The sequence below is a fragment of the Mustela nivalis genome, assembly GCF_964662115.1.
Source record: "Mustela nivalis genome assembly, chromosome: 4".
Classification (NCBI taxonomy): Eukaryota; Metazoa; Chordata; class Mammalia; order Carnivora; family Mustelidae; genus Mustela; species Mustela nivalis.
Window position 1 is genome coordinate 134,717,946 of NC_139023.1, and position 25,107 is coordinate 134,743,052.

Genomic DNA, 25,107 nt, shown 5'->3' on the forward strand with positions numbered 1-25,107 from the left:
TTGACTTTATTATTATACCTTGATTATAAAAAAAAAATCACAAGTTTTCCCACTGTCATATTGAAAACTCAAAGTTCAAATACAGTTGCTTGCAAGAAAGACATTTAAACCTAAGTAATAAAGAAAAATTGGCAATGAAATGTTCACAAGTATATCAAGCAAGTGTAATAAAATTAAATGTAGAATTGATAATATTACTATGAGATTAGGTGAAATCTGTGCAAAAAAAAGCAGTAAGTAGAATATAATGTAATAAAATAATGTGATATGAAGTATAATTTATTAATGGTTAGAACAGAAATAAATCTATACATTCTAAAAAATAGAGTAGAAAAACATATCAACCCCCCCAAAATACTAGAAGAAATTATTAAATACAATTATAATGGAATCCATTAATATACATTTCTTAGAATTAAACATGTAAGTTGACATAACTAGTGGTTTTACATGTGTTTCGTGTATGTGTGCTATTTTATTTTTACTATGTACTAAACTGTGTCCTCCCAAAATTCACATGATGAAGTCCTATCCCCCAATTTCATGGTATTTGGAAATGGAGCCTTTGAGCGGTAGTTAGGTCATGAAGGTACAGGCTACATGGGAGGATTGGTGCCCTAATAAGAAGAGACCCTAGAGAGATCGCTGAGTGCCATAGGAAAAGATGTCTGTCTACAAACAGGAAAATGGCCCTCATGAGGAATCCAACTAGCAGCACCATGACATAGGATTTCCCAGCCTCCAGAATTTGAGAAAAGTCTATTGTTTAATCCATCTAGTCTATAGTATTTTAGTAGAGTAGCCTGAGCTGAAAGAGTCGTTTTATTTTGTTTTGCTGTATAAAAGTTTCCCCCACTAAATTTTCTGTTCAAATTCACTGCTAACTAAGAGAATTAAAATCATATTAACAATGAATTATGATAGCATGCTCACTAGAATGGAAAAGTTAAAAGGAATGGTAATATTTTTGCTGCCATGGATTAAGACAAAAGTTAACTTTTATGTTTTGCTGTTAGAAACTAGAAATACCTTGAGATTTTTGCAAAGCAGCCTGTAACATCTATCATAATTTATCATTTGAAATGCATGTACATTTTGACCCATCATTTCCACTTCTTAGAAATAAAAGCATAACAGTCAACTGCATAATTGGTTATCATGGAGAAAATAATGGAATTATAAACAAATTATAAACAAAAACAATCATTCGTAGGAAAAAACTGATTGATTAAATTGTGTTATATCCAGATAATGTAGTATTTTGATTGCTTCTTTGTTTCTTCCATTCATTAATATTGCTCATTTTTATTTAGGAGTATTATGTGTCAAACAATTCTGTATTTTGATAATATAGTGGTAAATAAAGATCTCTGACTTCCCTAAGTTCATAATCATCCAGTATGTGTGGGGTGGGGGAAGGGAGGAAGGGAGGGAGGGAGAGAGAGAAAGAGAGAGTATAAACAAGTAGATTTTTCCTATAGTAGGTAATGTAAAATGTTACAAAGGAAAAATGAAAATAGAAATGAAATAGGGAATATAATATTATGGGTTGGTTTACAAATTAAATATGATAGAGTCAGGAAAGAACTCACTCAGATGATGTGTAGATCTGAGGAACTGAGGGAATTAGCCATTTTTCTTCTAGTAATTTGTCTTGCTTGTTTTAAAGATTACTTCCTTTTGGGAATTTACTCCCAATTAGTCTCTAACCTTACAAGTAGTATAAATAATCCTTTACCCAGTTTTTCATTTACTTTCCAATGATATTCAACTACCTAAGAGTTTCTTGTAAATAACTCACTATATTGAGAATGCCTCATTTCTGGAAAAAAGAAGCTGGAAAGGGAAATGATATTTATGAATATATACAATTAACTAAGCAATATGGTGAATGTACTACAAGCTCTCCTTTTATCCATCTCCAAATATGGGGGCAGTCACTAGTCTAAACTTAAGATCAAAGGAGAAATTTGAGATCAAGACACTTTTTTTAAAAAAGAGTAAAAAAAACTATTCAAGTATGGGATTTGGTAGGATAGGTGTAGACATGAATTTTAGAAGATCAATATGCTAGGATCTGGAACAAATTTTATCCTACCTCAGATATTGTTGCTTTATGAATACAAGGCCAAATATACTCTATTGTTTCTATTAAATGAGATTAGTCATTTTACTTACACTCACAGCATCCAAAAAATTAACATCTACCAAAAATGTAATCAATAATTCCAAAGACAAACCTAAGAAACACTCCTAAAGAGCAGGGACAGTGCAATAATTTTTGTTTGACATTCATAAGAAGAACCTATATTCATAGTCATCACACATCCAAAGATAATTATTATGTCTGTCAGTGATAGCTGGATTAGTTTAATTAAAAAGAATTATTAAATTATTTAAGGACATATATAAGATTCATAAATATGAAAGTTTGGGATTGTAGAAAATTTCTTGATAAGAAGAAAAAAGGTGAGATATTTTGGGAAATACAGGTTATAGATAACCATGCCCATCTATGAAATGATTTTGTTAGAAATTGGTATTTGAGGACTGCAAGGTAGAGTGAATGAATCATGTCACAAATGAGCCAAAAAGGGAACACTTGGGGCTTTGTCAACTACAAGTGCCTGCTTCTAATTACTATCCTGCCACCACTTCTTGTATTTTAGAGAAAATACTTCAATCTTTGAAAGCTCCCCAAATTAAATTTATATTTCAATATCTTTGTTTTACATGTGTTAAATGTGTATTTTTGTTGTAAATGAAAAAACATAAAATGAAAAGTTCATAAAATTTTCATGACAAGTGTTTTACTTCAATTGCCATTTTCTACTTCTAAGGAATTAGAAAACACTCTGAGGAAATTATACAGATGATAAAAGAATAATATAATCTTCATAAGGCTCTTATTTTCTTTTTTTATTAATTTGATTTGCACTGTGCCCTTGAAAGCATCTTTTTTGTCTACTGGCTTTGCTAGATCAAAGTAGAAATATCTGCAAATCCATCATGAAAAGAGTAACCTGTGGAGTAATGGGGGCTAATTGTGTCTGTAAAATCTCAAGTACTCTATTAATCTTACCTTTATTTCCTGTATTGTTTTATTCTTTTCCACTGCTATCAAAACACTGAAAAATATTCTCATACTTTCACTTCAACTGCAACTTAATGTCTCTGAGGGACTATTTCTTTTTTTTAACCAATCAGAGCTGTCACAAGTGTTTTATTTTCTTGCAAAATACTATGAGTGTGTTTGGAAGTAGACACAATGTTCTGATTTTTGTTCAGCACCTAAACAAAGAATACACTTTGAAATATATGCTTCGATTTAAGTGATTCATTGAAAATAAAATCCCATATCAAAGACAAGGGCACACGAAATTTAGAAATCTTACTGCTTCTCTCGGGCCTCAGTAGTGCTTTTGTCTTCTTGTTTTGGCTTCCGCTTTCATGAAGGGCCTTGAACCAGTCCCGCAATCTATTTGCCACTTCCCTGAACTCCAGGTCACTGCATGCTGAAAACAAAGAGAAATGACACAAATCTTGAATAATAATAGCATAATGCCAATGCTAATTCTCACATTATTCCAAGAACTGAAAAGTAATAATAATAAAAAATGTAATACAATTTTAAATATGTTTCAGCTTTTTAAAAAGGAAAAATAAATATATGTTTCAAATATAACTAGATAAAAGATGATGATAACGTTTTGTTCAATAAAGGAAAATTACTAATGAAATTCTACTTCCACTCCTCACTGGGATATACCACTTGATTGAATATTCTTATTGTTAATATCACATACATTCAGTCATACTATTTGTGCACTGAACACTTTTGTTATGGTAAGAAGGTAGATGATCTGGGGAAAAAAAGGGTTGAAAACCCAAAATGAATATTTACATACTTATTATTATTTTTTAAAGATTTTATTTATTTATTTGACAGACAGAGATCACAAGTAGGCAAAGAGGCAGGCAGAGAGAGGAGGAAGCAGGCTCCCTGCTGAGCAGAGAGCCTGATGTGAGGCTCGATCCCAGGACCCTGAGATCATGACCTGAGCCGAAGGCAGAGGCTTTAACCCACTGAGCCACCCAGGTGCCCCTACATACTTACTATTGACCATAGCTATTGTATGCTATGATTTTGTAAATCTGAATTAGTATATTAAATCCACATAAGAATTATCAATTATAAATATATGCTGTCTCTATTTGCTTTAACCCTATATAAATATTTTTTAAGCATAAAAAAGGAAAGCTCTCTTATTAAACATGAGGAATGATTGTAAAATATTTAAGAAAATAATGTAAATTTCTCTTTTAAGAAAGGTGTTAGTAACTTTGACATTTGGAACTTACATTAATTCCTCTTTTTAAAAACTATTGTTACTTACCAATAATTATATTCTCTAGAATAGTCTCTACCATAAAAAGTAGTAGGATATATTTTATATATTTATGTGTTCATGTATGAGAGATCAATGTTAAAATGTGGTATGTCAAATTTAGTCATTTGTTGCCAAAATATTTTAAAAATATAAGGAATACTTGTTTCCATTGTTTGGAGGACATCATTACTGTAGGGCTAATTCTTCTGCGTGCAGCATATATGCAATTTCTTGAAGTGGTAAGTACTCTTTAATAGTACTCTTGTTCATTTTGTTAAAAAAATAACTTACATGCAGACTTATAAATGTTACATTACATTTAATATAAACTACATTTTATCACTATGTATTATACGTAACATATATAATAAATATAGTAAATATAATGCAATATAATTTAAGATCACTTCCTAATACTAAAGGGAATCAAATTTGATTAATAGGACCTTCCAAGTACTCAGTAGGGTGTCTGGTCCATACCAGCAAAGTGTTCTGATATTTTAGAACAGTAGAGGCAATAAAAGATCCCACAAGTTGTCACAGGGAAGAGTAACAAAAGTTGTCATGTGCAAAGAATAAGGAATCAGGATATTTTCATTTTTTTCATTAACAACACTGGCAATCAGAAAGACAGCTGAAAAATTGCTCTGTATTTTAAACTGAGAATTCTATGTCCAGAAAAATCATGTGAGTGAATAAGCTAAAGGGATGTTTTAATATATAAGATTTAAAAAAAAATCTAACCACCCCACCCCCATAAGTCTTTTTAGGAAGCTCCTGGGAGTTGTGATACAGCAGAAAGAGAACTGAGAAAGAGGATGGCTGAGGAAATAAAGGATTTAAGAGAGAAGTGAAAGTAATTTTTAGGATGAGGCTAAAGAGTAACCCAAGAATGCATGTTGTGAGCCAAATGTGGAGGCAGATGGCAGTAGATTTGAAAATCCTTGTTCGAGGACAGAGCAATGTACAGAATTCATCACTATTCATCCATCCAGGGAAAACAATGAGCTATAGTGAAAGTCCCAGAAAACATCATTTTTACTATAAGATCTACAATGGCTGAGACTGAGGGATAAGGCAATACATAGTGTGCTCCTAGTATGAATATTTAGAGTGTAACCCAGTATCTATGTTTATACACACATCTAGGCAAGAGTCTTCTAATGCTATAAACTTTATGCTATAGAATACAAAAGTCCACTTGAAAAAAAGGAATTCTTCTACATACACATATATATATCACATGTCTCTAGAAGGATATAAATATAAAGTGAATAAGGTTAATTATCTCTAGTTTGAGGAACTGGATGAAATAAGAAAGTGATATGAGAGAGTCTTATTTTTACCATTCATTTTTTTCTTTTTGAGGTGTGCTATCCACCTGTATTAATATTCACAAATAAATTTAAAATTAAATTTTCTTTCAAAAAATTTACTGTGCATTTACCTCCAACCTAGTAATTACTTTTCTTGAAAATGATCATACAGTATACTACATATACACCAACTAATTTAAGTTGTACAAATATTATTTATTCAGCACTTTTATAACAGCAAGTATGTTCACAACCAAATTGTCCCTCAGCTGTGGCCTGGTGAGATTAGTCAGGTATATCCTTCCAATGAAGGCTGTGGAAGTCGTTAATAAAGTTTAGAAGCTTATTATGTACTGATGATAGACTTCAACTCACAATATAGCTTTTGGTGAAAAAAAAGATAAGGAGGAAAGAGTGTGTTAAGTATGCTTTCATTCCATAAAAAGAAGGGGATGCATTTGATTACATATCCTTAAAATATCTCTGGAAATACACATAAGAGATTGAAACATTGTCACCTTTGCAATGAGAATTGGGTGGGAAGGGGATATTAATTGCCCCGAGATATCAATATATGTACATTTATACTCTTAAGAGTTAAAGCATTTTTTTTCTTTTAAGAGTTAAGGCATAGGAGCGCCTGGATGGCTCAGTGGATTGGGCCTCTGCTTTGGGCTCAGGTCATGGTCTCAGGGTCCTGGGATACAGCCCCACATCGGGCTCTCTGCTAAGCGGGGAGCCTGCTTCCCCTCTCTCTCTGCCTGCCTCTCTGCCTACTTATGATCTCTCTCTGTGTCAAATAAATAAGTAAAATCTTAAAAAAAAAAAAAGAGTTAAGGTAAGTTAATGCATTACTTATTTTAAATAAATGAACACTTAAAAATGAATTTTAGTTTTTTATTTCCTTGACCCATCTTGTTTTTTTCCTCAAAACCACAACCAGCAAAAAGCAAAATTTTATCCAATAAAATATATGCTGAAGAATGATTAAGTCTGTTGAACAGATTGGCACATATTTTCTTTTCTTGTGTTAGTAAATACAGCATTTATTATATCATTAGTATAGTGTTAGTACATATTTTTAAAAATTTACCCAAATATGAATATTATATATATTTATTGTGTGTCACACACATCTTAGCTTAAGTTTCAATACAAGTCTGTGCATTTACTGTAATTAAATATTTCAGGAATTAAGAATCCTGTAGTAATAATTATAATAATAATGATGACAATAACAGTAATGCATACTAACTGTTACAATTATATACATTAACATGTTTAATCCTTATAGAAACTCTATGAAGATTAAACTAATATTATACCCATTTAAGTGTTAGGAAATTGAGGCATTGAGAGCTCTCGAATTAATTTGCCTAAAGTCAGACAGGTAAGTGGAAGAGCCAAGTTATGAATTCAAAAACATGGAATTCAGAGTCCAGTAGCAAATCCATAATAAAAACAGCAAAACAAGAAAGTAGTACACTCCAACCTAGGTCAAACAAATCAAGCATTCATTCACTCAAAGCTTAGACATTTCCATTTCAGTAAGTTATGATGGCAGTGATGTGAAATGAACATCACTGCAAAGATACATGATATTAGCAGAACTCATTTTTAGAAGACAATAACACAAAACCTGTATAAATATGTCTCTCAACTTTAAAGGAACCATGTATCCTCAAGTCCAACTTTTAATGGCAAACAACATCGCAGAGATCTTACTGAACAATAAGTTTATGCTACCACATATTCTGCTGTAGTTAACAAGAGCCCCCAACGGAGGTAACTCAATGATGCTTGCTTTTTCTTCTTCTCCTTCTCCTTCTCCTTCTCCTTCTTCTTCTTCTTCTTCTTTTTTTTAAGGAGGCTACAATGGTGTCATTATTTTTTTTAAATCATGAGTCAAACTGTCCTAGTCACACACACACAAAAGAAATGCCTAGCTTAAGCAGTATACAAATATGGCTTTATTTATGGGATGACCTTTCTACTTCACTGGCTAACAAATCGTTTTTGCAGACATGTTCCATTTGGAACACGACCAGTCAGATCTCACCCTTGAAGGGTCTACAAGTCATCCGTGACTTTCTACTGCTCTTTTCCAGAAATTAATTAATGTCTTTTCTTCATATTTTCCAACAGTTCTACTACATGAATTCTTTTTCTGGAGATAATATCTTGCATTTATATTGCATGAAATGCCTTTAATGAGGCTAACACTTGATTTTAATATCAAGCCTGGAAGATTAGGTTAAGGATTATTATCATTTTTTATAGCTATTGAAACTGGAATATAGAAGTTAAATGACTGCTCTAAATTTCATAGCCAATAGTGAACTAAAACAGTGCTTGAGTACCAAGTGCTCATTGTATTTGTAGTTAGAAATAAGTAACAAAATAATAAATCATAATGTAATAAATATGGCTTTAAACTAAACTTGAATTTAAAAAATCTATTTCAATTAACATTACTTTAGTTGTGTGAAATTATTATTAATAGTTATTGCCAAATTATTACTTAGAGCATGGTTTTATATACAGTAAACAAGTGAAAAAGAAAGAGGTCTTGGAAAAGGTATACATGTATTTATACTTGTGTACACACACATAGTCACATATTTGACAAGACAAAATATATAATAGAATGGGCAGAGATAAAACAAAAAAAATTCTAGGATGTAAAATTAAAACAATAGAGGGAAATGAGAGAAGAAGAACATAAAAGAAAGAAGAGGAGACATGAAGGATTTGCTCAACATTCAACTTACAGAAATTATTAAGAGAGAAAGGAGAATTTGAAATTGATAAAATCATCTTAAAATATAGAAAATAATTTCTATAACAGAGATTTCAATGAAAGAAGGACCACTGAACTCTTAATTGAATGAATTATATATACACGTATACCCGCACTAAGATATCTTTTAAAATTTAAACTATGAAATAGAAAAAGATTATAAAAACTTTCAGGAAGAAAACAAAAATAAGCAATCAAACAAAAACTAAACAAAAGGTTATTATCAAAGGCAAAAAATCAGTATTCAAAAAATCATTAGCAATAATGGATTATAGAAGAACTTGAAGCAAGCCTTCAAAATTCTAAGGACAATGAATTTTAATCTAGTATCTCATATACATTATTGTTAAGAAAATAGGACATAATAAGGCATTTTCAGATACATAAGAACTCAAAGATTTTTGCATTCCATGCCACCATGAGAATGGGCTGCAACAAAATGAAAGGAAATTAAGAAAAAGACAGGAGATTCACAAAAGAGGCATTCCACTCAAGAAAAACTTTGAAGAACACTACTGAAACTATCTGTGTAGTGCATCTAAAGATAGAACAAAGCTAATGGACAGCAAGAGGGGAGATTATGATTTGACCAAATAGACTCCATTTGACAACTTGTAAAAAGTTACCAGAGTCATGATAAAGGCAGCTGGGATGTGAAATGGTAGAGTACATTTAAAAGTGATGTTAGTAATATTCTCTGTTGAGATAGAAAACGCGTTTTTTTTTTTAAAGATATAATTCTAGCATAAATTATCACTTTCAGCGAACAATACTTATATCATGATACTATAAAAACTTTTGATATACAAATTGATTCAACTTATAAAGAATTTACAGAAAAACTAACAATGGGTATAGAATATAATTTAAGTTGTTATCAACTTATTATTTAATATTATTATTGTTATAATTTAAGTTGTTATCAACTTTGGCAGTGAATAGTTCCATGATAGCCACCAGAAATAAGGAGGTGGAAGTGAAGACACACAGAGGGAAACATAGCAAAACTAATGTGCTCATTTTACAAAATAAGGAGGCAAAAGACACCTATGGAACTAGAAACAGATGGTTAAATGTTTTTATTTTTCTTTTATTTTTTAACGGATGCTTTGCTTTTTAAATTGTAATCAGTGGAAAACTAAGAATAGCCATGTAATTATTTTGGAAAGTGGGAGGGAAGTGAAATATATTCTCATTTATCAAAGCAGGGGATCTAAAGGTAATGTTGATGAAGTTGATAAAGAACTATTTCACAAATGAGCTAATCATCAGATGGGGAAAACCAGCTAGGCTTAAAAATGATTAGCTCTGGGACCCAGGGATGGGATGAGAAAAAGGGGGCAGGAGGTTGCTTGTGGATTTTCATTATAATCCCTTCCATACCTTTTGCCTTTTTATTCCCATGCTTAAAGATCAGTAGTAGAGGATCCCTCCCCTCCCTGAATTGTCTTTCTCCTTCATGGAAACTGCTGGGAAATTCCAAATGAACACTGTGGGCATAAGAGCTGATGGAGGACAGTTAACATTTATTGATCATAATCATTAAATCAGACATTGAAATATTAGTTTCCTTTATAACATCTATTGGCTTAGAGAATTTGTTACCTCATTTGAAATCATAGTATCTCGTGGCAAAACTGGTACTCTTAATCCAGAACAATTTCTATTATGTTCAACTAGCGTCTCTTCCTCACCAATAAACAATATAGGATATCTGTGACAGGTCTATACAAAGCTACTCTGTATTCAACATTCCAGGTTCTTGACATTACTCAGAGAAAATCACATAGAGTGAGAATTGATGAAAAGATACTAGGAACATTCCAATGTCTTCCAGAAGTCCTAGGTATTTTATTTTTAGAGGCCCTAGCCAGCTGCATACATTAAAAATAAAATTTTAAATATAAAGTCTTTGAAATTTTTTTTAATAATTGCACAAATTAATTTTCTTTTGCCAACAATTAACTCATTTAAAATTGGCATTGATTTATCTGAAAGCACTGGGCAAAGGGAGAATTCTTGCCACATCAAAACCCACATACTGGGGCGCCTGGGTGGCTCAGTGGTTAAGCCGCTGCCTTCGGCTCAGGTCATGATTTCAGGGTCCTGGGATCGAGTCCCGCATCGGGCTCTCTGCTCAGCAGGGAGCCTGCTTCCTCCTCTCTCTCTCTCTGCCTGCCTCTCTGCCTACTTGTCATTTCTCTCTGTCAAATAAATAAATAAAATCTTTAAAAAAAAACACATACTTCCTGAAATTTAATTAATTAAATTTATTTATTTTAAATATTTTATCTGTTTATTTGAGAGAGAGAGAGCAAGCACAATTGGGGGAGAAGCAGAGGGAGGGAGAGGGAGAAGCAGACTCCCTGGCTGAGCAGGGAGCCCCATGTGATGGGGGGAATGGAAGAGGAGCTTAATCCCAGCACCCTGAGATCAAGATCTGAGCCAAAGATGCTTAACTGACTGAGCCACCCAGGTGCCCCTTAATTAATTTTATAAATATAAAATTTAAAAATTAATGAAGTTGACATGTTTATAACTATTAAACATTTAATTTCAACTATTCATTTTTCTTTCCATTTTGTATTTTAGGGACAATAAATACTTCCTCAAATCTCACTTTCATATTTCATTTTAATAGGCACCATGCTCTTCCTTTTAACAAAAAAATGCTAAATGCTCTTGATATGTTTACACTATAACATACATGTGTAATTAATAAGATCATCATTTATGGAAGAAAGAATACTGATGTCTGTCACCATGAGTTGTTTTTCAAAACAATGTTATGTAATAAGAAGTTCAGATCTAAATACTTGCAGGCAGAGAGGAGGCTCTGGAAGGTTCAGATTGGGGTCATGAGGTCCACACTGTAATTGTGTTCTAACTTAAGAGAATATTACCAGTTTTGTTTCAATAGTGTTCAATAGCTTTAGCAAACTGACTACTATCTGTCTCTACTAGGCTTGACACATAAGGTTTTAAATAATCTTTCTCAAATTATTCATTTTTGCTAAATGTTCAAAAAATAATTACAGAGAGTATTCAAACATATTTGGTGTCTCCCCACCACCATGTGCTTTTGGTTAAGAAGAGATTTTCCTAAGTCTCTGATTTGTTATGAAGTAAAGAAAAACATCACCACACCTCACTGATGGTAAAAATATATACTTGCCATTACCCCCTTCTAACCATTTTAAAGTGCAGAGATTCTCATCATATCCTCCATGGGACTAGATTGATAGGTAAATGTGCTATAGTGAAATCCTGTAGAAACAACCATTCTATAAGGAAAAGGGCTTGAGTTTTCCTTCCTGTGAATATTTCTTTACAAGACAGTCTATTACACAAAGAAAAGTATAACCAACTTTCCTGACAACATCAATTCCTCCACTCCCATTCTATAGGTCATGATGTCCCAGAGACATGAAGAAGACAATGCTAAGAGAAAAGGCTCTGAAGAGCATAGTGTTTACTTCAGCTTAAAGAGGAGTAGGGAGAGCTTACTTCTTATTGAATTGCACTTTTAACTATTTGGGGACAGATAATCTATTCTTGAATTCTTCTTTTTTTTTTTAAGATTTTTAAAAAATTTATTTGTCTGGCAGAGAGAGAGAATGAGAGCACAAGCAGAGGGAGGAGAAGAGGCAGAGTTAGAAGCAGACTCCCCACTGAGAAGTGGGAAAGCCCCTGCTCAGTGAGGAGTGCTCCATCCCAAAACTCTGAGATCATGACCTGAGCCAAAGGCAGACACTTAACTGACTGAACCACCTAGAGGCCCCAGAATTTTCCTTATATTTTATATCTAGTTGTGCCAGCACATAAAGACATGATTAATAAATATTTGATGAATAAATGGCACAACTTTCCACATTTCTGAATATCTTTACCACAAAACCTGGTGTATTTCCTTTATTTGATCTTTTCTTTTTCAATCCACATTCAGACCAAGATGCCCTCAAATATGTAAATAAAATGAAATTGCATAATCTTGAAAAAGTCTTTCATCTTTCTTGTGTGTAAAACCTTTACCTTATATCCTTTTAAGAATCTCCATCATCACTTTCTAGACTCCATCCACCCCTAACGACTGTTTAATGCTATCTTTGAAAACCCATTTATGAAGTATCGAATAGTTAGAGAATTTAAACTCCAGTTCACTTTACATGAAGATGATTTTTTTTACCTTTTTATTTTTTACTTTTTTTAAAAAAAGTTATTTTTACAGTAGTATTAAAAATCCATTTTTTTCTGATTACCAGTGTAAGAGATGCCAACTTTGTAAACATATATATTTTATAATGTATATTAATAATAATAATAAAACCATATATTTAACACCCTCACTAATAGGCAATCAATGTTTAATACTTAGTTTGCTTATCTGCTATGTAAATTTTGCATAGCTTGGACTATGTCAGACAAATAATTTTTAATATTATTCCTCTGTTTTACATTATAAAATGATAGTTTTCTCAGGCTATTAAAACATCTGACAGCAAAATATATGGTAGCTGCCGGAGGTTCCTCAAAATGTTGAAAATAGAACTGCCCTATGCCCCAGCAATTGCACTACTGGGTATTTACCCTAAAGATACAAACGTAGTGATCCAAAGGGGCACGTGCACCCGAATGTTTATAGCAGCAAAGTCCACAATAGCCAAACTATGGAAAGAACCTAGATGTCCATCAACAGATGAATGGATCAAGAAGAAGTGGTATATATACACAATGGAATACTATGCAGCCATCAAAAGAAATGGAATCTTGCCATTTGCGACAACATGGATGGAACTAGAGCGTATTATGCTTAGCGAAATAAGTCAAGCAGAGAAAGACAACTATCATATGATCTCCCTGATATGAGGAAGTGGTGATGCAACATGGGGGCTTAAGTGGGTAGGAGAAGAATCAATGAAACAAGATGGGATTGGGAGGGAGACAAACCATAAGTGACTCTTAATCTTACAAAACAAACTGAGGGTTGCTGGGGGGAGGGGGAGTTGGGAGAATGGGGGGTGGGTTTATGGACATTGGGGAGGTTATGTGCTTTGGTGAGTGCTGATTCACAGATCTGTACCCCTGGGGATAAAAATACATGTTTATAAAAAATAAAAAATTAAAAAAAAATATATATATATGGTAGCTGCAAAAAATCCAATATATGAATATACAACTTGTTAAAAATTCACACAAATAAATATTATATATAAGGAATACAATATTCCAATTTGTGTGTATATAAAAAGATCTAGGATAAAACTTTATTCAATAATTATTGCTGTCTCCAAAAAAATCTTAGAAATGGAGTTACTGGTGTTAGCATATGAACATATAGAACATATGAACATATAGAAGCTGATCTCTGTAAAATAGAAGTTTTAACCTCACAAACTATTTTAAACATATTTAAAAGGTACACTCTTTCAGTTTTTATTTATTTATATTCTAATTTTTGAGAAATTAAGTAGTATAGATAGGTAGTGATTTACACAAACTTAATGAATTTTGGAATAGTTCTCCAGCACAAAAAAATGGTTTGTGCTCTAGATTTGTCTAGGACAATCTAACTAAAAATGAATTATACCTTTGAAGGGGTGGGGGATGGGAGGTTGGGGGAACCAGGTGGTGGATATTAGAGAGGGCATGGAGCACTGGGTGCAGTGTAAAAACAATGAATACTGTTATGCTGAAAAGAAATAAAAAATTTAAAAATTAAAAAAAATTAATTATACCACATATAGTCTACAGAAGAACTGACCTCACACAGTGAAAAAAGTGAGAGGCCTGAATACTCCCAAGGAATATGGTCTTTAAATTGCAAAGTAAACGGCAGTTTCTTCATCATGAATTATGTTTTCAACATGGAGTCTGATGAGAAAGTTATTCCCAAGGCAGAATGTAAAAATATATGCATCACTGCCTTGGGGGAGACAATATATACATGAAACACAAAGAAGATCTAAATTAGAGAAAATATAAATTGGAGGAAAAGAAAATTTTTCCTGATTAGTAAATAGATGATGCTAGAAATTTTGTGGGTGTTTCAGAATGTCTCCTTCAAGAATCAATAGTTCAAGACTATACAAGAAAATTCAAAAGCAGCGACTAAAGACATTAAGAAAGATAGGAAGGACAAGAATAGCATGCACATAGGAAAAGATCAGCAAGTCTCTGACATTTCGAGAAAAAAGGAGGATGCCTCATCAAAGAAAGTCTAGAAGCTTTGCCTGAAATAAAGAGGATCTGAAATTTAAAGCAGAACATATATGTAAATGGAAATGTACACATATACACATACATAATTACCTAATTATAGAATAAAATTCAGATGAGTCTCATTCCAAAGCAGGGTCCAATTTTTTTTTTATTTTTTTTTAAAGATTTTATTCATTTATTTGACAGACATAGAACACAAGTAGGCAGAGAGGCAGGCAGAAAGAGAGAGAGAAGCAGGCTCTGCACTGAGCAGAGAGCCTGATGCGGGGCTCGATCCCAGGACCCTGGGATCATGACCTGAGCCAAAGGCAGAGGCTTTAACCCACTGAGCGACCCAGGGGACCCCAGGTCCAATTTTAAACCGTGCCTTTCTTTAAAAGCTCCGTTAAGGGACACCTGGGTGACTCACTCGGTTAAACGTCTGCCTCTAGCTCAGGTCGTGATCCCAGGCTCCTGGGATCCAGTCTCACATCAGACTCCTTGTTCAGCGAGGGGCTTGCTTCTCCCTCTGCCTGCTGCTCTCCCTGCTTGTTCTCTTAATCTCCTTCTCTCTCTTTCTGACAAATAAATAAAGTCTTAAAAAAAAAAGAAAAGAAAAAGCTCATTTAAAAATTCCCCAGGCATTGTCACAGAGGGACAGAAGGATTTGAGGTCAATCCTATTATAATACAATACTCATGTCTCTGCCACACAGAAGTACAAAATCAGGTAAATCATATTCCAAATCCTCTCTGAAAAATACAAACACATAGAGAAGCACACACACGTATACATTTTAAAGAATAATTCCTAACCGAGGATTATTTCAGTCTGTGTGTGTGGTGCATTAAAGTTGTACTAAAATTTGTAAGTGATAAATTATGGAAGTGAAACCACGAGTCCTCAGCATTGTTATAAATCACATAGTTTTATTAAAACATGAGCTACGATTTCTATAGCCATTAAAGAATATTGATGTTCACAAGTATATGAGAAACTTTCTGATTCATAAATAATTTTCTTTTTGAGAAGCAGCCTAAGGACTGAGGTGTTTTATTCTGAGAGGCATTCTGTTCAGACATTAGAGGGCACAGGTTGAATGAATGAGTCTCCAAGCAGGCATTTGGGCAGTAGTAATACATGATTCATTACCTGCTGACAGTCAGTGGCATTTAGGGTTTTAAAGAGGATCTCTGAATAGTAGGAGCAACAGGGACAGGATCAAGTGACACAGTAGCATTCTAGGCAAGCATCTTAAAGATGACAAACTTTGTTGGATTATTTAATGTCTTACACAACAGAGATAAGTCCATTTCTGTGAGGAGCGGAGGAGAATAAATATCAAGTCGTGTCAACACTTTTTAAACTAAGGCCTTTGAATCGATGTATTTGAGACTTCAAATACCTGCTGATATTTCTGATAGTTTTTAGTGGATATTTTCTATTAATAGAATATTACACTAAAGCTTAAACTTATCTTTGACATTTAATAATCATATAACCAGAAAGGCTATTAGTATTCTATGCCCAGAGTTATTAACTTATATTTCTGGAAGGAACAATGAGATATTTATCTAACTCATCTAAATATACGAAGGATTATTTCTATTCTTTTATTAAATGCAGATTAACTGAAGAGTTCATCAGAGAAAAAGACTTCACTAATTTTGGTAACACCACCATACTAATTTGAAAACCATAGACCATGAAGTACTCTATGAAACCGAAAGGAAGATGGGTTTCACTAGCAGCTTCTATGGAAGAAGGGGCTTTAAATATTATTCTCATTGGTGAGGGGTGAGTGCAGCATCACATTGATAACATCTCTTGGGTTTGAGGACCCCATTGGACCATATGACCTAAAGAAAACGTTTAGTAGGTATATTGGTTTTCCAGGGCTGTCATAATAAAATACTATAGACAAGGTGGCTTAAATCAAGGTGTTGACAGGTTTGATTCCTTCTAAGCATGTCTCCTTGGCTTGCATATGGTTGCCTTCCAACTCTGTCCTCTCAGATCATCGCCCAGTCTGGGTTAGCTGTGTCCTCATCTTTTCTTTGTTTAAGAACATTGGTCACATAGGATCAGGGCCCACCATTATGACCAATTTTGCTTTAATCACCTCTTTAAAGATTCTCTTCCCAAATACAGTCCAATTCTGAGGTTCTGGGAATTAGGACTTCTACACTCATGAATTTTGAGAGATACAGTCAGTAACAGGAGACATGCATTGAGCTATTGTCACATTATCACAGTGTCACAGAATGTAATTCAAATCACCTAAAACCTACAAGGTGGAAGTTAAAAAGTTCTTCTCAAATGTATGTTTTCAGGTATATTTAATATCTCTCTATATCTCTGTATTTTAAACATTAAATATCATTAAGTATCACTCATAATTGTATATTGAAGAAAGTGATGAAAAAGAGAGCATGTGTTTCCCATTTGTTTCCAATTTGGTTTCTAATCACTGCCAGTATGAGAAAAATACACTGATTAAACAGTCTATTCTGCCACAGCATTTTCCATATGCCACACAGATCACGTTTTCTGTTACATTTTGTTTCATGAAAAAGGATTCCACAGTGAAAAGAGCTTAACAGACACAGAGTGTAAAAATTTTAAACATTATTTTCAGCAAGTTTATGAAGAGTTTTATTAAATGCTTTCAATAATATGCATCTCTAAGAGTGATAAAATACATAACATGATCAAAAATTATTTATTTACTTATTTTATGAACCATATTTTCTTCTGGGAAGTAATGATCTATGGAGATATATGTTGATACCTATACATGTATCTATCTCTATCTGCATATAAGTATATAGATATAGGTATCTATATTGATAGGAAGAGATATAGACATATATAGAGACAGAAAGATACTTGACAAAAGGTAAATAGAACTACACTTCTCTTTTTCATGAATGCCTAATCTTCTGCACAGCATAATTAATAAATAGAAAAACAAATTGGACTTCAGAAATTATTGGTTGGATGGATGGGTAAATAGTTTCCTTAGTTCAAAGGAAACTAAGCTGCTATTTTTGTTGTTGTTGTTCTTAATTTTCTTTGAGAGTCTCCCTTTGTAGGTCTGAAAATTTTGGATATTCACAAAATATATTTGACAATCCATATATTTTGCAAACAGTATTATATTATACTAGGTTTTCTTTCCTAGTGGATGTCGATTTATGATGACATATGTATCTATAAATACTAAAAAATAGTAGTCTTATCTGATTTAATAGATGAGGTGAAGTAATGCAGATCCACTTGGATTATTATTTTATCTGATAGACTGGTGGATTAATCTTTAATGGCAAATATAGACATTAAAGGTTTTAGAAGGTTAGACTGTAATAAAAAATGCATATTTAAACAGATGAATTCCATTCAGGAACCTGCCAAGAACTGCTTTTATTCTTCCATAATATTAATAGAAGGCATGCCTACTATTGCAATCAATTCTAGTAGCCATTAACAGAATTACTGTAGGGTAAAAAGGAAGTCATAACTGCAAAGGTCAGTATACTCAGCAATCATCAGAAATAATAAAACCTGACTGGTTTTTCAAAAGCAACATATATAAATCTGAAACAATTGGGAGAATTTTTAAGTTTATGAAACACTGCACATTTCAGAAAATCTCCCACAATAAACACTATTTAAATGGTGTAACCAATTTTCTTTCATGTATACTAAAAGATATGAGCTAATACTGGATTAGAATATAATTACTGTTCATCAAAAAGCACAATAAAAGGTTAGTAAATTTTTACTGCTTATGCTGGATTCAAAGGTAATTAGGAATTATAGAAAGCAGTGTTATTTAAAAATAATGTTGATAAAAACAGCTAAATTATGCAATATTGCTAAGGTGTATGTCTATTTTTCTTAATTACTACTTTACTTCTACTTAAATATTATATAAATAAGTAATATAGAACAGTTAAATGCATGTTGCATTTTAATTTGAATACACAAATTAGAAAATGTCCTTATACTACGTCTTAAAGTATTTTGTAAGTCTCTGGTCTTTGTTGTGACCTCAATAATAAATAAGTTAAGTCTTTTGATTATCAGCAGTATGTAATGTTACACATTTATAGCTTCTTTTTTGCAGTTCACCATAAGTGAATAATTTTGTTTTAACAAGGTCATCTCCTCGGAGATTGTTTATTTCTTAGGCAGTTTACCTATAATTAAGAGGAGTTTCCACCAGATGGAGGATGATGCTTCTATTTTGCATGCAAATGAGCTAAGTTATACAATGGTGAAATTGAAAAGCTATTTGCATGACTTTCATGAAAATATTTCTTATAAGAAAAAATATTATTCTAAAAACCTGAAACATCATTACTCCTATATGAATCAAATATGTGAATATATCAGGTATGAAAAAATTTCATTAAAATTTAAAAATGTTTATATTATTAGCATTTTTATTATGATTTATTTGTCTTAAACTGCACATTATTATGATCAAGTTTCAAATACTTGCAACACTAAGTCAAGGAAGTTTTGGTAGTACATCTACATCAATTTGAAAAAAATGAATGAGAATCCAGCCAAAGACTATGTGCCAGACTACGCATCTGCAGTTCATTGTTGAGTGTTTCAAGTAATAAGCAACTTATAGGGAGGTGACACCAATGGCTTGGAGAATGGAAAGGAGTCACAAAACTGTCAAGGGGCTTCATAACTAGCTATGAGGCTGTGTTTGTGCATAAAAACTAAAAGGAAACCATTGCAGATGGATTCTTGATGTAAGATGATTCATGCTCGGTCATCTTCATCATTTGGTTTTCTCGCATGTTCCAGGTAGAGTGAGTGTAGCAGAGGTCATGTCTGCAAACCTCCATCATGCTGTTGTGATGCATGTTGTGTTGTTGCCTGCCCTTTACCCTTTATTAAATCAAAGTGAACACATAATAAGTAAAACCTATTGGTATCATTATTTTGACATCACTGTGAACACAGGACTACTGATGCTAATGAGCAAAGTGAACAGTGTACTTAATGATATATTTTCATTAAACTTGCACTTCTGTTAGTTTCTTTTCCTAATACTACAGTTTGAGTAGGATGCATTACATGAAAAAAAAATTAAAAATTAAAGATAGTCTATTTCAACCCTTTTTTTCATCCAATAAGAAAGGAAAAAATCTTTCTTGTTATTTGCCTTCCTTCCCTTTCTAACCCTTGGTCCCAGATAGCATTTGAGTTTTACAACATTTCCTCTGCTCTAAAATTTTCTTTCCATGGAATTTGATAGAATTTTTTTTTTTTAAGATTTTATTTATTTGTTTGAGAGAGAGAGAGAGGACATGAGAAAGGGGAAGGGAAGAGGGAGAAGCAGCTTTCCTGCTGAGCAGGGAGCCTGATGCAGGGCTCCATACCAGAACCCCAAGATCATGACCTGAGCTGAAGGCAGATGCTTAAACGACTGAGCTACCTAGGCGCCCTCCGGAAGTTGAACAGAATTTTCTCTTTTATCTTAGTCCTGAGAAAATCACAATTCCAGAATAACTGCTGTCAACTCAGGGCCATCGTTCCCTGCTTCTGTGTTTTCTAGTGTGTTGCACAGTGTAAGACTTTGGACTCCATTTCCGGAATCCCTACCAGCATGTTTCCATAGTGGATTCCACTGAGCCAAGATACTACCCTATATTTCAATTTCAGAACAGGAGTGGCATCAGTATTTTTATTTCTCTAGCAGGAGCAAGCCCACTTAAGAACATTGTTACATGTGAAATTTTACAGCTGCCTCTCCAGATTTTCATTTCCTAAAATTCACTCACCTCTAGTTTATTTCGGTATCTATCGTGTCACTCCCTGCTGGCTAGCAAAAACATGAAACCTAGTATCTGCCTTATTTGACTTTTGCTTCTTCTATACTTTCAGTGATATGACAATATATTAAAATTACCTTGAAATACCTAGAGTGGCTCATGCATTTCTAACTGAGCCCTGTCTATAAAGTCCTCATGTACAAGCAAAATGGGTTCCAATGGGACTAAAAGTATTTCTGCTTCATGACATGAAAATCTCATTATTTCTCAAATAGAACAAAGTCATTTTGTTCTCACTTTAACATAAGAATCAGTACAATAGACTATTGATTTCAATGACCTTTTTAATAAATATCTGTTGTTAGAAAATAGATATAAATTAGCTTTGATACAGTTTGCTAGTTTAAAAAACTAGAGTGTCAAGAAAACATGAGAATTGAAATGCATTTAAATGAAGTATAAAAAGTTCAGCAAGGAATTTTGTTACACATCCTTCATTTAGGGTTGACCTTCAATAGTGAAAGATAAATGGATGAATATTAGCAGACTGCTGGGCCTGGAAAGAATGTGTGCCTGCCCACCTGTCTGACCTCCCCTCTCTCTCGCTTTCTTTCCATCTTTTGATCCTTTCATTACTCTTACTCCAGCTAATAATATAAGGTGTCATTATAGATGACTGATCAGAAAACATGAAAATCTTTTGTTAAATAGATTATATACTGTAGTGCTACTTCTTTTTACTGCTTAAGCAATATTGGAAGCAAATAGAGTTAGGAGTCCTCCTGCCTCCCCCAAAGGGAAAAACAAGATTATCAGCTTTCATGACACTGGAGAAGTCATTTTAGACCCCCAGCTATTTTCTCTGTGATCTCCGCCCTACTTGCTCCAGCACACCTCCTAGGAGGTGTCAGAACTACAAAGAAATGCAAAAACCCCAGTAGTTAAAAATTCTAAGGAAACAAAGGGAATGCAAAATCTCACAGTGTCTATAGGGCTTGGAAATAGACTAACTATATCAGAGACAAGAAATGAATGGTAACTGGGTGTGGTGAAAAAATAATGAATACTGTTATGCTGAAAATAAATAAATTTTGGGGCGCCTGGGTGGCTCAGAGGGTTAAAGCCTCTGCATTCGGCTCAGGTCATGATCCCAGGTTCCTGGGATCCAGCCCCGCGTCAGGCTCTCTGCTCGGCAGGGAGCCTGCTGCTTCCTCCTCTCTCTCTCTGCCTGCCTCTCTGCCTACTTGTGATCTCTGTCTGTCAAATAAATAAATAAAATCTTTAAAAAAAAAAAAAGAAAGAAAATAAATAAATTTAATCTTAATAAATAAATAAATAAATAAATAAATGGTAAAACTCTCCAGGGTTGTTTGAAAAGAAGCAAGACCCTGTATTCCTTACCTGAGGTAAGGAGCTCAAGGCCCTACCCAGTTTATTCTAGCTCTGGAAGCAAGCCCACACAGCCCCTTCCCCTGTCTTTGGTTACCTCTGCTTCAAAGTAATGTTAAAATTTGGCGCATTTTCTAAGTACACCTACCTGCTATAACCTTATGTCCCCAAAGAAACAAAACCCCTTTCTTAATATTCATCCTAACTCTAAAGTAAAAGGAAACCACTCTCTCCTACTTAGGGAGTCATGGCTTTGGAAATCATTCCCATGATCTCCTTATTTGCAGTAAATAAAATTTCCTTTGAGTGACAACTGCACTTGGTGTAGTCTCTACCTGTAACTCGCCAAGGAGTTAACTCACATTAGTTCCGTCACAATAGTAATTAATTTAATCTTCTTTCTAGGTTGTTATTCCTAATCTTTAGTCCTCTCCTCTGTTCCATGCTCATTATACTCCGGCTAATATGAGAACAAAGATAATAAAGAATTTCACAGAGCATTTTAAGAGGTATTTATGTTTATTGCATTCACTATCAACCAATGTGGAGGGATTGAAAGAGAATATACTTTGAGTCAGAAAGTTAAGGTTCAAATCTTGCATTCACTTTCGGCAAATTGTTCTCTGAGGTATTATTTTTATTGATTTTTATTTGAGGGCTAGAGGGGCAGAGGGAGAGAATCTCAAACAGACTCCCTGCTGAGCATGGAGCTCCACCCTGGGCTCAATCTCATGACCATGAGATCGTGACCTAAGCCTACATCAAGAGTCTGAGGCTTAACCAACTAACCGCCCAGACACTGGTCTCAGAGGTTTTACAGCTTAATCTTAAAATAGAACTAATAACAGGAGCTCACCATGTTGATGCAGTGAACAGTTGATATAGTATGTGAGAAAGAAAAAAGCAGTCCCTGAGAGCCAGAGATGGCTGGGCACTAATGCTTACATGATGGTGTTACTTGGAGTCCCTCTAGCCTCATAGCTAAGCCCTGCTATTTCATAGAACAGAACACCCCAGACAAGGCCACTGTGTAACCATGATGGAACAAGATAAAACTTGAAACTACTCTTTAATTATATCTGAGCACAGGCAAAACAAACATGTGTGCACACTACAAAATTAGCCAAATAACTTTCTGCCCTAGCCTTTTCCTAATATGGGTAACTACTGCAATTTTATCCATTATGATTTTAGTTCTACTTTATTCCTCTCATCCTATCGATAAAAATTCTTAAGCAAAACAAACATGGTATTATTTTCTCTTCTCACAATATTTAATCCAGAGCTAAATCCCAGCTTTCAGAATACTTTTTAAAGCCATTTAACACAGGTCCAAAAGCATGTTCTCCTATACTGCAATGAGCCAACAAACCTATTTTTTTGACTATAGGTGTGGCCTTGATAGTATTTTTCTAGAGGGAATTGACATTTGGATAAAACATATAAAATGTGATAATGTACCACTAATAGTAGTTTCATTTAATTTCTCCTCACATATCAACTAAATCAACGAAATATATTTGTTGCATGATTTTTGTTGAGATACTTCTGCCAGCAATATTATGGAGATTTAATAGAATCTGTGAGTATTTGCATGCTTGTATACATCTTGTCATCGTGAAATAGATTTAAAACATTTTAGAGATTTAAATGGCAAATTGGGATCCTCATATTACAATCCAAACTATGAAAATAATATATTAAATTCCTAGTATATCACTAGCTTGCTCACCTGGCATGTGGGATGTATTGATAAAAACAAAACAGGGGCACCTGGGTGGTTCAGTCAGTTAAGCATCCGACTCTTGATTCCAGCTCAGGTCATGATCTCATGGGTGGTGGGATCAAGCCCCATGTGGGGATCATAATCAGTGAGAAGTCTGTTTGAATATTCTCTTCCTCTGCCCTCCCGTCTCCCTGACTTGTGCTATCTCTGTCTCTCCCTCGAATAAATAAATAAAATATTTTTTAAAATATATGATAAAATACACATATAATATATATACACAAAACATATATATATATTATATATACATATATAATATATATATATTTGAGAGGAGAGTATGGAGAAGTTTCTCCTCTTATTAACTTCTAATACCAAAAATTCTCATTGTCTTTTTTTTTTTTTTTTTTTTGACAGAGAGAGATTACAAGTAGGCAGAGAGGCAGGCAGAGAGAGAGAGGAGGAAGCAGGCTCCCTGTGGAGCAGAAAGCCTGATGCGGGACTCGATCCCAGGACCCTGAGATCATGACCTGAGCCGAAGGCAGTGGCTTAACCCACTGAGCCACCCAGGCGCCCCTCATTGTCTATTTTTTTAAAAAGATTTTATTTATTTACTTGACAGAGAGAGACACAATGAGAGAGGAAACACAAGCAGGGGAAGCAGGAGAGGGAGAAGCAGGCTTCCTGCTGAGCAGGGAGCCCAACGTGGGGCTCGATCACACAACCCTGGGATCATGACCTGAGCAGAAGGCAGACGCTTACAGACTGAGCCAACCAGGTGTTTTCATTGTCTCTTTAAACAAAATCTCTCATTTGATCAGAGTACCACTGAAATACCCTTCAATATACATTTTCCTAATTAAAAAACCCAATAGAATGGGCCACCTGGGTGGCTCAGTTGGATAAGCGTCTAACTCCAGCTCAGGTCATGATCTCAGGGTCCTGGGATTGGAGCCCTGTGTTGGGCTGGCAGCTCAGCGCAGAGCCTACTTCTCCCTCTCCCTCTGCCTGCCTCTCTGCATACTTGTGCTCTCTTTCTATATCTCTGTCAAATAAATAAAGTCTTAAAGAAAATCCAATAGGAAATTTATAATCAAATGCTTACCATTGCTTTTATAATTGCTTGAAGCTTCACAGTATCTAAATTTTTAGTATTCTCATATATGTGATTCTTGTTTGCTTCAGTTGCTTGGCTATTCTTGCTCTATTACAGTTCATATAAATTTTAAAAACAGATTGTCAATTTCCACAAAAGCTCACCTAGGATTTGACTAGGATATCATTTATTTAAAAGATTAATTTTTAAAATTTTAATTCTAATATACTTAACAAGCAGTGTTATATTGGTTTTGGGTGTACAACATAGTAACTCAGCAATTTTATACATTACTCAGTGCTCATAAGTGTACTCTTACTCCCTGTCACCTATTTCACCCATGCCCCCAACCTGCCTCCCCTCTGGTAACCATCAGGTTGTCTTCTATAATTG

The 25,107-nt window shown here is 33.9% G+C and overlaps 1 protein-coding gene across 1 annotated transcript in view; it reads right to left on the minus strand.

Annotated features, from left to right (window-relative positions):
• SPOCK3 (SPARC (osteonectin), cwcv and kazal like domains proteoglycan 3) overlaps positions 1-25,107 on the minus strand; it is a 504,243-nt gene that overhangs the window by 47,630 nt on the left and 431,506 nt on the right. The window contains exon 7 of the mRNA XM_082727289.1: positions 3,396-3,515. Within this exon, the coding sequence (XP_082583415.1) occupies positions 3,396-3,515 (120 nt within the window). The remainder of the gene's footprint in view (positions 1-3,395; positions 3,516-25,107) is intronic.